Genomic DNA, 15,436 nt, shown 5'->3' on the forward strand with positions numbered 1-15,436 from the left:
CAGAACCATTGTTCCTCTCTCACAAGCTTGTAACCTTGGCTTTATCCTTGACTCCTCTCTCTCATTCAAACCATGTATTCAATCCATCACTAAATCCTCTCAGTCCCACCTTCACAACATCACTAAAATCTGTCCTTTCCTTTCCATCCAAACCGCTACAATGTTAATTCAATAACTCGTCCTATTCCACTTGGATTTCTGCATCAGCCTCCTTGCTGACCTCCCAGAATCCTGTCTCTCCCCATTCCAGTCCATAGTTGTCTCTGTGGTCCAGATCATTTTTCTACAAAAATGTTCATGTTACCCCACTCTTCAAAAAACTCCAGTAGTTGCCTATCCACTTTCGTATCAAACAAAAATTCCTCACCATTGGCTTTGAAGCACTCCACCACCCTGCCCACTCCTATCTCACCTCACTATCTCCTACTACAACCCAGCCTGCACACTTCGCTCCTCTAATGCTAAACTTCTCACAATGCCTCAATCTCACCTATCTCAACACCGTCCCCTAGCCCACATCCTACCTCTGGCCTAGAATGCCCTCCTTCTTCAAATCTGACAGAAAATTACTCTCCTTTATTGAAAGCCTTATTGAAGTCATGTCTCCTCCAAGAAGCCTTCCCAGACTAAGCCCCCCTTTCCTCTTCTTCCATTCCCTTCTGCATTACCCTGACTTGTTCCCTTTGTTGTTTCCCCCTCCCATCCCCTCAGCACTTGTGTACATATCTGTAATTTATTTATATTAATGTCTGTCTACTCCCATCCAGCTCATTGTGAACAGGGAATGTGTCTGATTATTGTTGTATTGTAGTCTCCCAAGCAGTTAGTACCGTGCTCTGCACACAGTAAGTGCTCAATAAATACGATTAAATGAATAATTATGGTATTTGTTAAGCATTTACTAGTGCTAGTGGGCATTAAGACTGTGAGGCCCGTGTGGGACATGGAATGTCCCCAACCTGATTTGCTTGTATCCACCCTAGCACTTAGCCTGGCACACAGTAAGCACTTGATACCAGAATTATTATTCCCTCCAAAAAGGCATCACAGGCCTTTCATCCATAAATTTACACAAAATCCACCTTGAATCTGCTGATTCCTTCAGCTTTACATTTTCCTTTGAGAACAAATTCCATATGTGTACCATATCTTGCAAGGAAACCGGCACACTTTTCGGGAATGTCTGAATTGGGGAAGCAACGAAGTTTATTTTGGTAGATATAGCACCACTCTTGCTGTCTCCCACACCCTTCCCAAATCACACCTCCTCCAGGAGGGCTGTGCTAATTAATTTCTAATCTCTTCTGTTTAAATCTTCCCTTTTGCCACTTCAATACTTCTGTGACATTTATGTACTCAGGACATCTTACATAATACTTTTGTGCATATTTACATACCTTATTGCTTAAGCAGTAACATGCCATAGTGTTTTGTTTTCCTTCTTCTTCCTATCCTCCCCTTTTTCCTCTTCTATCTGTAATTTATTTTAGTGTCCATCTTCTCTGTTAAACTGAAAGTTCTTTGAGGTCAAATTGTGACCTAGGGGAAAAAGCAAGGGACTGGGAGTAAGGTGTCCTAAGTTGTATTGTATTCTCCCAACTGCAAACAGTGTGTTCAATAAATACCACTGATTGATCTAGTCTGGTTCTGTCACCTATCTGCTGTTGTGATGGTGGGTGACTCACTTCATACCCTTAGGACCTGTTTCCTCCTCTGTAAAATGGGGATAAAATACTTCTTTTCCTCACCTTTGAGCCTCACTTGGGACAGGAACTGTCTCCAATCGATTTATGTTGCATCTATCCAAGTGCCTGATACTTACTAAGTGCTTAATCATTGTCACTAATAAGGTTCACATCCATTAAGTACATTCTAACCCTCAGAACCCTGTTGAATTTTCATCTCATTCACACTAAAATAATAATGTTGGTATTTGTTAAGCGCTTACTATGTGCAGAGCACTGTTCTAAGCGCTGGGGTAGATACAGGGTAATCAAGTTGTCTCACGTGAGGCTCACAGTCTTCATCCTCATTTTATAGATGAGGTAACTGAGGCACAGAGAAGTAAAGTGACTTGCCCAGAGTCACACAGCTTCCAAGTGGCTGAGCTGGGATTCGAACCCATGACCTCTGACTCCCAAGCCCAGGCTCTTTCTACTGAGCTATGCTGCTTCTCTAACTGGTAGAACTCATATAAGCTTACTCTTGGGCCCATATTTGGAGATTAATCACTCAACTAATTCCATTTATTGAGCACTTATGGTGTGCAGAGTATTGTACTAAGCCCTTGAGAGAGTAAAATGTGACAGTTGGTAGATAGGGCATTCTGAAGAGGGTGTGTCCATTGAGCTGCTATGGGGCAGAAACAACTTGACAGCATTTGATACAGACGACCACCTGTTCCCTGCCCACATGGAATTTATAGTCTGGGGATGGGGCAGATGTTAAATAAATATCAGATATGTATGTAAGTGCTGTGGGGCTGAGTGTGGTGTGAATAAAGGGTACAAATCCATGTGCAAGGACAGTGCATGAGGAAGAGGGAGTAGGAGAAATGAAGATTTAGTCAGGGAAGGCCTCTTGGAGATGTGATTCATGTGATAAGGTTTTGAAGGTGGGGAAGGTGATCAAAATCTGTCAGAAATGAAGGGGAGTGGAGTTCCAGGCCAGAGGCAAGGTGTGCGTGAGGGGTCAGTGGCAAATAGATGAGATAGATGAGATCAAGGTGTTAGAGGAGCAAAGTGAGCATGCTGGGTTGTAGAAGGAAATTAGTGGGGTAAAATAGAAGGGTGTGAGATGGTTTAAAGCCAGTGCTTTATAAACACTAATATGGTTGTTCCTGGTCCAGTTAATCAAAGGTATTGTGTACTTATTCTGTGCAGAACATTGTTCTACACTCTTGGGAAACTACAACACTATTTTTTTAAGGTCTTTGTTAAGAACTTATTATGTGCCAGGTACTGCACTAAGCACCAGGCTAGATACAAGCTACTCAGGTTGGACATAGTTCATGTCCCACATGGGGCTCACACTTTCAATCTCCATTTTACAGATGAGGTAACTGAAGCAGAGAGAAGTTAAATTAAGTGAATCAGCAAGGCCCAATGGATAAAGCATGGGCCTAGGAGTCAGAAGCACCAGGGTTCTAATGCCAGTTTCACCACTTATAATAATGTTGGTATTTGTTAAGTGCTTACTATGAGCAGAGACTGTTCTAAGCGCTGGGGGAGATACAGGGTAATCAGGTTGTCCCACGTGAGGCTCACAGTTAATCCCCATTTTACAGATGAGGGAACTGAGGCACAGAGAAGTGAAGTGACTTGCCCACAGTCACCCAGCTGACAAGTGGCAGAGCCGGGAGTCAAACTCATGACCTCTGACTCCGAAGCCCAGGCTCTTTTCCACTGAGCCACGCTGCTTCCCACTTGTTTGCTGTGTGACCTTGGAGAAGTCACTTAACTTTTCTGTGCCCAGTTAACTCATCTGTAAAATGGGGATAATAATAATTATGGCATCTGTTAAGTGCTTACTATGTGCCTATCACTGTTCTAAGCAATGGGGTAGATACAAGGTAATCAGGTTGTCCCACATGTCCCACAGTTTTAATCCCTATTTTAGAGATGAGGTCAGAGAAGCAGAGTGGCTCACTGCAAAAAGCACGGGCTTGGGAGTCAGAGGTCATGGGTTCTAATCCCAGCTCTGCCACTTGTAAGCTGTGTGACTTTGGGCAAGTCACTTAATTTCTCTGTGCCTCAGTTACCTCATCTGTAAAATGGGGATTAAGACTGTGAGCCCTACATGGGACAACCTCATTACCTTGTATCTACCCCAGCGCTTAGAATGGTGCTTGGCACATAGCACTTAACAAACACCAGTATTATTATTATTATTAAGTGCGTTGCCCAAGGTCACGGAGCAGGCAAGCGGCAGAAGAGAAGCAGCGTGGGAGTCAGAGGTCATGGGTTCTAATCCCAGTTCTGCCACTTGTCAGCTGTGTGACCTTGGGCAAGTCACTTAACTTCTCTGTGCCTCAGTTACCTCATCTGTAAAATGGGGATTAAGACTGTGAGCCCCACGTGGGACATCCTGATTCCCCTGTGTCTACCCCAGCGCTTAGAACAGTGCTCGGCACATAGTAAGCGCTTAACAAATACCAACATTATTATTATTATTATTATTACATAGAAAACACTTAACAAAATACCACTGTTATTACTCTTATTATTCAGAGTCCCAGGTCACACAGCAGAAAAGTGGGGGAGGGAGGATTAGAACCCAGGTCCTTCGGCCTCCCAGACCCGTGCTCTATCCACGAGGGTAGAGAGCAGCCACCAAGGGAGGGGCAATCTAGTCTGGCACGCTGACACTCAAAATGATGGAGGTTTAACACATAGGTTTAAGCCCCTGCCCGACAGACTGCGCTGTGAGGCCGCTGCGCATGCTCCCACCTGGGGCGCGCTCCCGCCCTGCCTGGCTGAACTTTCCCCCAGAGCCGCGCTCCCGCCCGGCCAAGCAGCGCTCCCGTGCGCGCGCGCGAACCCGACCCCACCCGCGCTTCCTCTGCTCGAGATCCCCGTGCGAACGAAACCGCAACACCCCCTTAGCCAATAGGAGATCTTGCTCGCAGTCCCGGGGCCGTGACGTCACCCCGTCTCGCCCAATCAGATGCGGCGCCGGGAAACTTTCAAATCTGGCGGCGGGGCCGCGTCTTGGGCGTTGAGACTCCCGAGCGATCGCCACCGGCGACACGGACGCGGGTGCACGGACGGGGGCGAGGGCGACGCCGATGGCCGAGGAAGGCGCCGTCACCGTCTGTGTCCGGGTTCGGCCCCTCATAAGCAGGTCAGTTTCCACGCCAGGCCCCTTCTCTCCCCGGGAGCCCGGCTGGCTCGGTCCTCATCAGTCGATCGCTCTCTTTCCTGAGCTGCCGCTGCGCCGAGCGCCGTGCTAAGAAAAAGATAATTATTCTGTCCGCGAGAAGATGCTTCCTTCCTAACTGTTTGTTTTCAAACATGCCCTTGTCTCCCCCATTCTAAAGGCACCCTCTCATGACCCCACGGCTTCCTCCAGTTGCAATAATAATAATTACGGTGTTTAAGAACTTATTGTATAACAATAATAATAATAATAATGGTATTTGTTAAGCGCTTACTATGTACCAAGCACTGTTCTAAGCGCTGAGGGAGATACAAGGTTATCAGTTTGTCCCAGGTGGGTCTCATGGTCTTAATCCCCGTTTTACAGATGAGGTAACTGAGGCACAGAGAAGCTAAGTAGTTTGCCTGAAGTCACACAGATGACAAGTGGCAGAGGGGGATTAGAACCCATGATCCCTGACTCCCAAGCCCGAGCTCTTTCCACTAAGCCACGCTGCTTCTATATGCCAGGTAATCGGGTTGGACATAGCCCCTGTCCCATATAGGCATCACAGTCTTAATCCCCATTTTACAGATGAGTTAACTGAGGCACAGGGAAGTTAAATGGCTTGCCCATGGTCACACAGCATACAACTGGTGGAGCTGGGATTAAAACCCAAGACCTTCTGACTCCCAGACCCGTCCTCTATCCACTAGGCCATGCTGCTTCATTTTCCATTCTTCTCTAAACTTCTTGAGTGAGTTGTTTACACCCTTTGCCTCCACCTCTCCTCCAGTATCTCTCCTCGACCCTCTGTGATCTGGCTTCCTTCCCCTCCACTCTAAGAAAACTGCCCTCTCTAAGGTCACCAATGTTTTCCTTGCCAAATCCAGCAGCCTAATCCTAATCTTCTGTGGCCTCCCAGTTGTCTTTGATCCTGTGGACCACAGTACTTATGTACATATCTATAAATTACATATTATAAATTACTTGTTTATATTAATGGCTGTCTCCCTCTCTAGACTGTAAACTCATTGTGGGCAAGGGATGTGTATACCAACTCGGTTGTATTGTACTCTCCCAAGCATTTAATACAGGGCTCTGCACAGAGTAAACACTCAAATACCTTTGATGATGACCACCTTCTGGAAATAATAATAATAATGTTGGTATTTAAGTGTTTACTATGTGCCGAGCACTGTTCTAAGCGCAGGGATAGATAAAAGGTAATCAGGTTATCCCCCGTGGGGCTCACAGTCTTAATCCCCATTTTACAGATGAGGTCACTGAGGCACAGAGAAGTGAAGTGACTTGCCCTGAAGTGACTTGCCCAAAGTCACACAGCTGACAGGTGGCAGAGCTGGAATTAGAACCCATGACCTCTGACTCCTAAGCCCAGGCTCTTTCCTCTGAGCCACGTTGCTTCTCTGTAAACTGTGTATATATCTATGATTCTACTTATTTTGATGGTATTGATGCCTGTCTACTGTTTTGCTGTCTGTTTCCCCCTTTTAGACTGTGAGCCCGTTGTTGGGCAGGGATTGTCTCTATCTGTAGCCGAATTGTACATTCCAAGCGCTTAGTATAGTGCTCTGCACATAGTAAGCGCTCTATAAATTGATTCATTCAATAGTATTTACTGAGCGCTTACTATGTGCAGAGCACTAAGCGCTTGGAATGTACAGATGGGTAACAGATAAGATACAATCCCTGCCCAATCATTCAATAAATGCAATTGAATGAATGAATGAAACACCAAACCTTGATTTCACTAACACTGTACTCTTCTGATTCTCTCTCGTCTCTGGCAGCACGTTTTCAGTTTTTTCAGACTCCTCTGTCTCCCACCCTTTACTTGTGTGGCTCAGTTCTGGTTCCCCTTCTCTTCTCCATTTACATCCGTTCCTTTGGATAACTCATTTGCTCTCATGGCTTCAACTACCACCCCTCTACAGATGATTTTCAAGTCTACCTTTCCAGCCCTCACCTCTCTCCTGTGCATTCTCACATTTCCTCTTGCCTACAGGACATCTCTACTAGGATGTCCTACCCACCACCTCATCTTCCCACTCAAACCCTGTCCTCCAGCCTTGTCTTTCCCAACACTGTAGATAACACCACAATTTGCCCTGTCTCACAAGCCTGTGACACAGCGGGAGAGTGCTGGGCCTATGAGCCCAGAGATCAAGGCACCATTCCCTGCTAATTGTTTAACACTTGTTTCCTTGTCATTGTTCACCTATGTTGAAATTTTGTAGTGGGTGCCTTTGTGACAGAAGAACTCTTCATAGGGCCCACAATGCACATTGGCCCTTATTTGATGAGAAGCAATATTGCCTATTAGATACAGCATGGGCCTGAGAGTCAGGAGAACTTTGGGTTCTAATCCTGGCTCTCTCACTTGTCTGTTGTGTGATCTTGGGCAAGTCACTTAACTTCTCTGTGCCTCAGTTACCTTATCTGTCAAATGGGGATTAAGACTGTGAGCCCCAGGTGGGACAACCTGATTACCTTGTATCTACTCCAGTGGTGCTTGGCACATAGTAATCGCTTAAAAAATACCATTATTATTATTATTATCATTCAGAGCTAGTAATTAAATCACCATCCTTTATAGGTATCTCTAGCCTGGAAGAGCAATTGCAAATTCTCCTATTACAATTACGTCCTTTGCAGTTTCACTTTTAAGCATTTGATTGAGGGAGGTGACTTCCCTCCAACAAATTTCTGTTTGATATTTTAGATTTCTAGCTCCAGCCTCTTATTCCTATAAGGCCCTGAAAAAGTAAGTTGGTTAACTTTCTACCCCCATCTCTCAATTACAGAATCCCTGCAACTAACTGGGTGATTTCAAGAATAGCTGAGAGAAGGGAAACATTAAAAACCCCCCAGTAAGGTGGCTCTCAACCTGTGAAGCTACCCACACCCTGACCAGTTCTTTTAAACATAACCCACTCTAATATCTATGGTATTTAACTGCTTATTGTGTACCAGGCACTGTACTAAGCACTGGGACAGTTACCAGGAAATCAGGTTGGACACAGTTCCTGTCCCTCATGGAGCTCACAGTCTTAATCCCCACTTTACAGATGAAGTAACTGAGTCCCAGAGAAATGAAGTAACTTGTACAAGATCACACAGCAAAGTGGTGGAGCTAGGATTAGCACCCAGGTCCTTCCGACTCCAAGGCCATACTGCTTTTCTACATACACACACAAACATATTCACTCAATCTTTTCAGCACTTAAAACACAATCAAAATGTAAACTTCACCCACTTTATGCACACTTATTCAAACTGGAGGGTTTCACCCAATTTGAACACCTTGACCCAATTTTTTTTTAATTTAAAACACAACTGAGATGTTCTCAGGTCATCATCAGGAACTTTTCTTCATTTAGCTGATGCTAAGGAGCTTCTAACACTCTTATTCCAGGGAACATAACTTCAGGTTACAGCATGAACTGTTTGTCTTAGACCCTAATCTTTCATTAGCTTGTATCTACTCCAGCGCTTAGAATAGTGCCTGGCACAAAGTAAGCACTTAGCAAATATCCCTATTATTATTATGGTCTACTTCTGAGGAAACATCTTCAGAAGGAAAAATGAGCCTAATTCTGTAGACTTGAATCCAGAAAGTGCAACCAAACCTTCTAATTCCATTAGGGCTAGACAAGAACCAAAAACAGAAGAGTTACACTTATAAAACAAGACCGTGCTGTGACAAAGTTTATTCGGCTCTGCTTTTTACATTATAGTAGTACTTGCTAGAGCAGGAAAACTGAAAAATGTATTCACCAAAACATGGAAATGAACTGAATTGTTAAACATATCTACCAGGTGGCCCTGTTCTCCCTCCTCTAGACTGTAACTCCTCATGGATGGGGAACATGTCTACCAACTCTGTTGTACTGAACCCTCCCAAGCTTACTACAGTGCTCTGCACACAGTATGCACTCTATAAATACCATTTATTGACTGACTGATTCGCCTAATAAGACATCTTGACAAGTTGCATTTAAACTAAAAGTGTGGAAAAGTTAAATTGGTGGAAAAAGCAGCTGAGTAAGGGTTTTAAATATCCAGTGAGTGCTGGGCCTTGCAAGAGTTAAATAGTGAGAAGGTGAGAATTTACATGAAAGGAAGAGCCAATCTGATTGTGAATTTTTGAGGTGATCTGCTGTGCTCCTGAACTGAGCTCTTTCTGCACTCTTGACTGCATTTAAACCAATTCCTCCTAGTGATCCAGGAGACTGGAAGAGAAGTTGCTTGTCATTGCTTCCGCTGACTGGGAGATGGGATAGTGGTTTTCCAATGAAGGTCAATATTCAGATTGTTCTAATAGATCCAGAAGATGCCAGAAGGAAAGGTGGAAAGGAAGTCAGGGGGAGCTAGGAGTGAGGAAAAGGCAAATGAGAGAGAGATTGCCACTGTCTTCTCTCCAGTGCACATTTTCTGTATGTCTTAAATATTGGTCAATTATTAAAAAATGTATAAAATATCTGAACCCTCTAGGATTTAAATGACTCAGTAACTTAGAAGAAGGGATTTAATAAGGCACAGCCATTTTCCAAAGTGCTGTGTAAGGTTTTATGTGATGATTCATTCAGTAGTATTTATTGAGCGCTTACTATGTGCAGAGCACTGTACTAAGTGCTTGGAAGGTACAAATTGGCAACAGATAGAGACAGTCCCTGCGCTCTGACCGGCTTACAGTCTAATCGGGGAGAAAGGCAGACAAGAACAATGGCAATAAATAGAGTCAAGGGGAAGAACATCTCATAAAAACAATGGCAAATAAATAGAATCAGGGTGATGTACATCTCATTAAACAAAATAAATAGGGTGATGAAGATATATACAGTTGAGCGGACGAGTACAGTGCTGAGGGGGTGGGATGGGAGAGGGGGAGGAGGAGAGGGAAAGGGGGGAGAAGAGGGTTTAGCTGCGGAGAGGTGAAGGGGGTGGTAGAGGGAGCAGAGGGAAAAAGTGGGCAGCTCAGTCTGGGAAGGCCTCTTGGAGGAGGTGAGCTTTAAGTAGGGATTTGAAGAGGGGAAGAGAATTAGATTGTCGGAGGTGAGGAGGGAGGGCATTCCAAGTCCACGGGAGGATGTGGCCCAGGGGTCAACGGCAGGATAGGCGAGACTGAGGGACGGTGAGGAGGTGTGCGTCAGAGGAGCGGAGCGTGCGGGGTGGACAGTAGAAAGAAGGGAGGAGAGGTAGGAAGGGGCAAGGTGATAGAGAGCCTTGAAACCTAGAGTGAGGAGTTTTTGTTTGCAGCGGAGGTCGATAGGCAACCACTGGAGATTTTTAAGAAGGGGAGTGACATGCCCAGATCGTTTCTGCAGGAAGATGAGCCGGGCAGCGGAGTGAAGAATAGACTGGAGCGGGGCGAGAGAGGAGGAAGGGAGATCAGAGACACAGTAGTCTAGCCAGGATATTACGAGAGCCTGTAGCAGTAAGGTAGCCGTTTGGGTGGAGAGGAAAGGGCGGATCTTGGCGATATTATAAAGGTGATACCGGCAGGTCTTGGTAATGGATCGGATGTGTGGGGTGAACGAGAGAGACGAGTCAAAGATGACACCGATATTGCAGGTCTGAGAGACGGGAAGGATGGTCGTGCCATCCACAGTGATAGGGAAGTCTGGGAGAGGACCGGGCTTGGGAGGGAAGATGAGGAGCTCAGTTTTGGTCATGTTGAGTTTTAGGTGGCGGGCAGACATCCAGGTGGAGACTTCCTGGGGGCAGGAGGAGATGTGAGCCTGAAGGGAGGGGGAGAGGACAGGGGCAGAGTTGTAGATATGCGTGTCATCTGCGTGAAGATGGTTGTCAAAGCCATGAGAGCGAATGAGTTCACCAAAGGAGTGAGTGTAAATGGAGAACAGAAGAGGGCCAAGAACTGACCCTTGAGGAACTCCAACAGTTAAAGGATGGGAGGGGGAGGAGGCGCCTGCAAAGGAGACCGAGAATGACCGGCCAGAGAGATAAGAGGAGAACCAGGAGAGGACGGAGTCCGTGAAGCCAAGGTGAGATAAGGTGTGGAGGAGGAGGGAATGGTCGACTGTCGAAGGCAGCTGAGAGGTCAAGGAGGATTAGAATGGAGTAGGAGCCATTGGATTTGGCAAGAAGGAGGTGATGGGTGACCTTAGAGAGAGCAGTCTTGGTAGAGTGGAGGGGACGGAAGCCAGATTAGAGGGGGTCCAGGAGAGAATGGGAGTTAAGGAATTCTAAGCAGTGAGTGTAGATGACTTGTTCTAGGATTTTGTAAAAGAAGGGTAGTAGGGAGATAGGACGATAACTGGAAGGGGAAGTGGGGTCGATAGAGGGTTTTTTTAGGATTGGGGAGACATGGGCATGTTTGAAGCCAGAGGGGAAGAAGCCATTGGAGAATGAGTTCTCTCCTCACCTTGCTGCCCTGTCCTCTCTTCCCACTCTCGACGATCAGGTCTCTGCTCTCAACTCCACCCTCTCTACTCATCTCGACTCTCTCGCCCCCCTTTCCCTCCGCCGCTCTCGCTCCACTAACCCACAGCCCTGGATCACCTCCTCCGTCCGCCTCCTACGCTCCTATGCTCGAGCTGCTGAGCGCTGCTGGCGAAAGTCCAAGCACCAAGCCGACCTCACACACTTCAAATTTATCCTTTCCTGCCTTAACTCTGCCCTCTCCTCCGCCATGCAAAGCTTCTTCTCCTCCCTCATCGACACCCATGCCCGTCACCCCCGCCGATTGTTCCGGACCTTTAACTCTCTCCTTAGGCCCCCTGTTCCTCCCCCTCCCCCATCTCTCACCCCTAATGATCTGGCCACCTATTTCCTCACGAAAATCAACACGATCAGGTCTGAGCTCCCCAAAGTCACCCCTCCGCCTCTCCCCTCCCCCCCAACAACCCCCTCCCCTACTTTCCCATCCTTCCCTGCAGTATCCTCAGAGGAGATCTCCTCCCTCCTCGCAAGTGCCACCCCCTCCACCTGCGCCTCAGACCCCATTCCCTCTCACCTTCTTAAAACCATCGCCCCTGCCCTCCTCCCTTCCTTAACTTCTATTTTTAACCACTCAATCTCCAAGGGCTCCTTCCCCTCTGCCTTCAAACATGCCCACATCTCCCCCATCCTAAAAAAACCCGCTCTTGACCCCACTTCCCCCTCCAGTTATCGTCCTATCTCCCTACTACCCTTCCTTTCCAAAATCTTAGAACGAGTCGTCTACAATCGATGCCTAGAATTCCTTAACTCCCATTCTCTCCTAGACCCCCTCCAATCTGGCTTCCGTCCCCTCCACTCTACCGAGACTGCTCTCTCTAAGGTCACCCATGACCTCCTTCTTGCCAAATCCAATGGCTCCTACTCCATTCTGATCCTCCTTGACCTCTCTGCTGCCTTTGACACTGTCGACCATCCCCTCCTCCTCCATACCTTATCTCACCTTGGCTTCACGGACTCTGTCCTCTCCTGGTTCTCCTCTTACCTCTCTGGCCGATCATTCTCGGTCTCCTACGCTGGAGCCTCCTCCCCCTCCCATCCTTTAACTGTTGGAGTTCCTCAAGGGTCAGTTCTTGGCCCTCTTCTGTTCTCCATTTACACTCACTCCCTCGGTGAACTCATCCGCTCTCACGGCTTTGACTACCATCTCTACGCAGATGACACGCAGATCTACATCTCCGCCCCTGTCCTCTCCCCCTCCCTTCAGGCTCGCGTCTCCTCCTGCCTCCGGGACGTCTCCACCTGGATGTCGGCCCGCCACCTAAAACTCAACATGAGCAAGACTGAGCTCCTCATCTTCCCTCCCAAGCCCGGTCCGCTCCCAGACTTCTCCATCACCGTGGATGGCACGACCATCCTTCCCGTCCCGCAGGCCCGCAATCTCGGTGTCATCCTTGACTCGTCCCTCTCGTTCACCCCACACATCCTATCCGTTACCAAGACCTGCCGGTTTCACCTCTACAATATCGCCAAGATCCGCCCTTTCCTCTCCACCCAAACGGCTACCTTACTATTACGGGCTCTCGTTATATCCCGGCTAGACTACTGTGTCAGCCTTCTCTCTGACCTCCCTTCCTCCTCTCTCGCCTCGCTCCGGTCTATTCTTCACTCCGCTGCCCGGCTCATCTTCCTGCAGAAACGATCTGGGCATGTCACTCCCCTTCTTAAACAACTCCAGTGGTTGCCTATCGACCTCCGCTCCAAACAAAAACTCCTCACTCTAGGCTTCAAGGCTCTCCATCACCTTGCCCCTTCCTACCTCTCCTCCCTTCTCTCTTTCTACCGCCCACCCCGCACGCTCCGCTCCTCCGCCGCCCACCTCCTCGCCGTCCCTCGGTCTCGCCTATCCCGCCGTCGACCCCTGGGTCACGTCCTCCCGCGGTCCTGGAACGCCCTCCCTCCTCACCTCCGCCAAACTGATTCTCTTTCCCTCTTCAAAACCTTACTTAAAAATCACCTCCTCCAAGAGGCCTTCCCAGACTGAGCTCCTCTTCCCCCTCTACTCCCTCTGCCATCCCCCCTTTACCTCTCCGCAGCTAAAGCCTCATTTTCCCCTTTTCCCTCTGCTCCTCCACCTCTCCCTTCCCATCCCCACAGCACTGTATTCGTCCGCTCAACTGTATATATTTTCGTTACCCTATTTATTTTGTTAATGAATTGTACATCACCTTGATTCTATTTAGTTGCCATTGTTTTTACGAGATGTTCTTCCCCTTGACGCTGTTTAGTGCCATTGTTCTTGTCTGTCCGTCTCCCCCGATTAGACTGTAAGCCCGTCAAACGGCAGGGACTGTCTCTATCTGTTGCCGACTTGTTCATCCCAAGCGCTTAGTACAGTGCTCTGCACATAGTAAGCGCTCAATAAATACTATTGAATGAATGAATGAATGAATGAGTGGTTAAAGATAGAAGTTAAGGAAGGGAGGAGGGCAGCGGTGATGGTTTTTATGAGATGAGCGGGAATGGGGTCTGAGGCGCAGGTGGAGGGGGTGGCACTTGTGAGAGGGAGATCTCTGAGGATACTGCAGCGAAGGATGGGAAAGTAGGGGAGAGGGTGGTTGGGGGGGAAGGGGGGAGGGGTGACTTTGGGGAGCTCAGACCTAATTGTGTTGATTTTTGTGATGAAGTAGGTGGCCAGATCATTGGGGGTGAGAGATGGGGGAGAGGGAGGATCAGGGGGCCTAAGGAGAGAGTTAAAGGTCCGGAACCATCGGCGGGGGTGACGGGCATGGGTGTCGATGAGGGAGGAGAAGAAGTTTTGCCTGGCGGAGGAGAGGGCAGAGTTAAGGCAAATGGTTAAGGTCAGTAGGATAGGATAAATTTCAAATGTATGAGGTCGGCTTGGTGCTTGAACTTTCATCAGCAGGGCTCGGCAGCCCAAGCATAGGAGCGTAGGAGGCGGACAGAGGAGGTGATCCAGGGCTGTGGGTTAGTGGAGCGAGAGCGGCGGAGGGAAAGGGGGCGAGAGAGTTGAGATGAGTAGAGAGGGTGGAGTTGAGAGCGGAGACCTGATCTCGGGAGTGGGAAGTGAGGACGGGGGGCAAGGTGGGGAGAGATGCTTTTGGAAAGACGGATGGGATCAAGAGAGCGGAGGCCTCCGTGGGGGAGTAGCAAAGATTTGCAGGGGGAGGGAGTGTGAGAGATGAGGCAGGTGAGAAGGTTATGGTCAGAGAGAGGGATTTCAGAGTTGGTGAGGGAGGAGATAGTGCAGCAGTAGGAAATGATGAGATCGAGGGTGTGACCGAGTCGGTGAGTGGGCGCGTTATGGTGGAACAGGAGGTCGGCAGAGTTGAGGAGGGATAGCAGATGGGCGGCAGAGGAGTCATCGGGTACATCCATGTGGATGTTGAAGTCTCCAAGGATCAGAATGGGCAGAGAGAAGGAGAGAAGGAAGTCAATCCATGAAGGGTATTTATTGAGTGCTTACCATGTGCAGAGTCCTGGACCAAGCATTTGGGAGGGTACAGTGCAATAGAGATAGGGGAAGCAGCATGGCATAGTGGATAGTGCGTGGGCCTGGGAGTCAGAAGGTCAAGAGTTCTAGTCCTGGCTCAGCTACTTGGGCAATCACTTCATTTCTCTGTCCCTCAGTTGCCTCATTTGTGGGATTCGGATTGGCACTGTGAGCCCATTTCCTTGTATCCCACCCCAGCATCTAGTGCAGTGCCTGGAACATAGTAAATGCTTGACAAATACCACAAGTATTATTAGAGGAGTTCCCTACATACAAGAAGCTTACAATCTGGAGGGTTGTTTGTTTTTTTTTTTTTACAGGTCAGGAGAGTGTGGTGGTAGCTTCTATGAAGGCACCACTGCTCCTCTAGTCTGTAAGTTCATTATGGGCAAGGAATGTATTTGTTATATTTTACTGTCCTCTTCCCAAACACATGGTACAGTGCTCTGCACACAGTAAATGCTTACAAATCGAGATCCACCAAATGCTTGCACAGTAAGTGCTTACAGATCCAAATGCTTCGGTGACAGAGAGAGAGCAAACAGGGGAAAGGAGGGCTTAGTTAGGGAAGGCCTCTTGGAAGAGATGTGATTTTAATAAGCTTTTACGGGTGGGAAGAGTGGTGGTCTGTGGGATACGAAGGGG

The 15,436-nt window shown here is 47.9% G+C and overlaps 1 protein-coding gene across 5 annotated transcripts in view; it reads left to right on the plus strand.

Moving 5' to 3' along the window:
* The first annotated feature begins 4,722 nt into the window (after positions 1-4,722).
* The window catches only part of CENPE (centromere protein E), a 117,957-nt gene continuing 107,243 nt past the window's right edge, over positions 4,723-15,436 (plus strand). For 4 of the 5 annotated variants that reach the window (XM_029077017.2, XM_029077019.2, XM_029077018.2 and 1 more), the window contains exon 1: positions 4,724-4,842. In XM_029077017.2, coding sequence (XP_028932850.1) covers positions 4,787-4,842 — 56 coding nt within the window. In that variant the 5' untranslated portion in view covers positions 4,724-4,786. Of the gene's footprint in view, positions 4,843-15,436 lie in introns of all 5 variants that reach the window. The other variant, XM_029077020.2, reaches the window with a different exon arrangement.

Source organism: Ornithorhynchus anatinus, chromosome 12 (genome assembly GCF_004115215.2).
Source record: "Ornithorhynchus anatinus isolate Pmale09 chromosome 12, mOrnAna1.pri.v4, whole genome shotgun sequence".
NCBI classification, from domain to species: Eukaryota; Metazoa; Chordata; class Mammalia; order Monotremata; family Ornithorhynchidae; genus Ornithorhynchus; species Ornithorhynchus anatinus.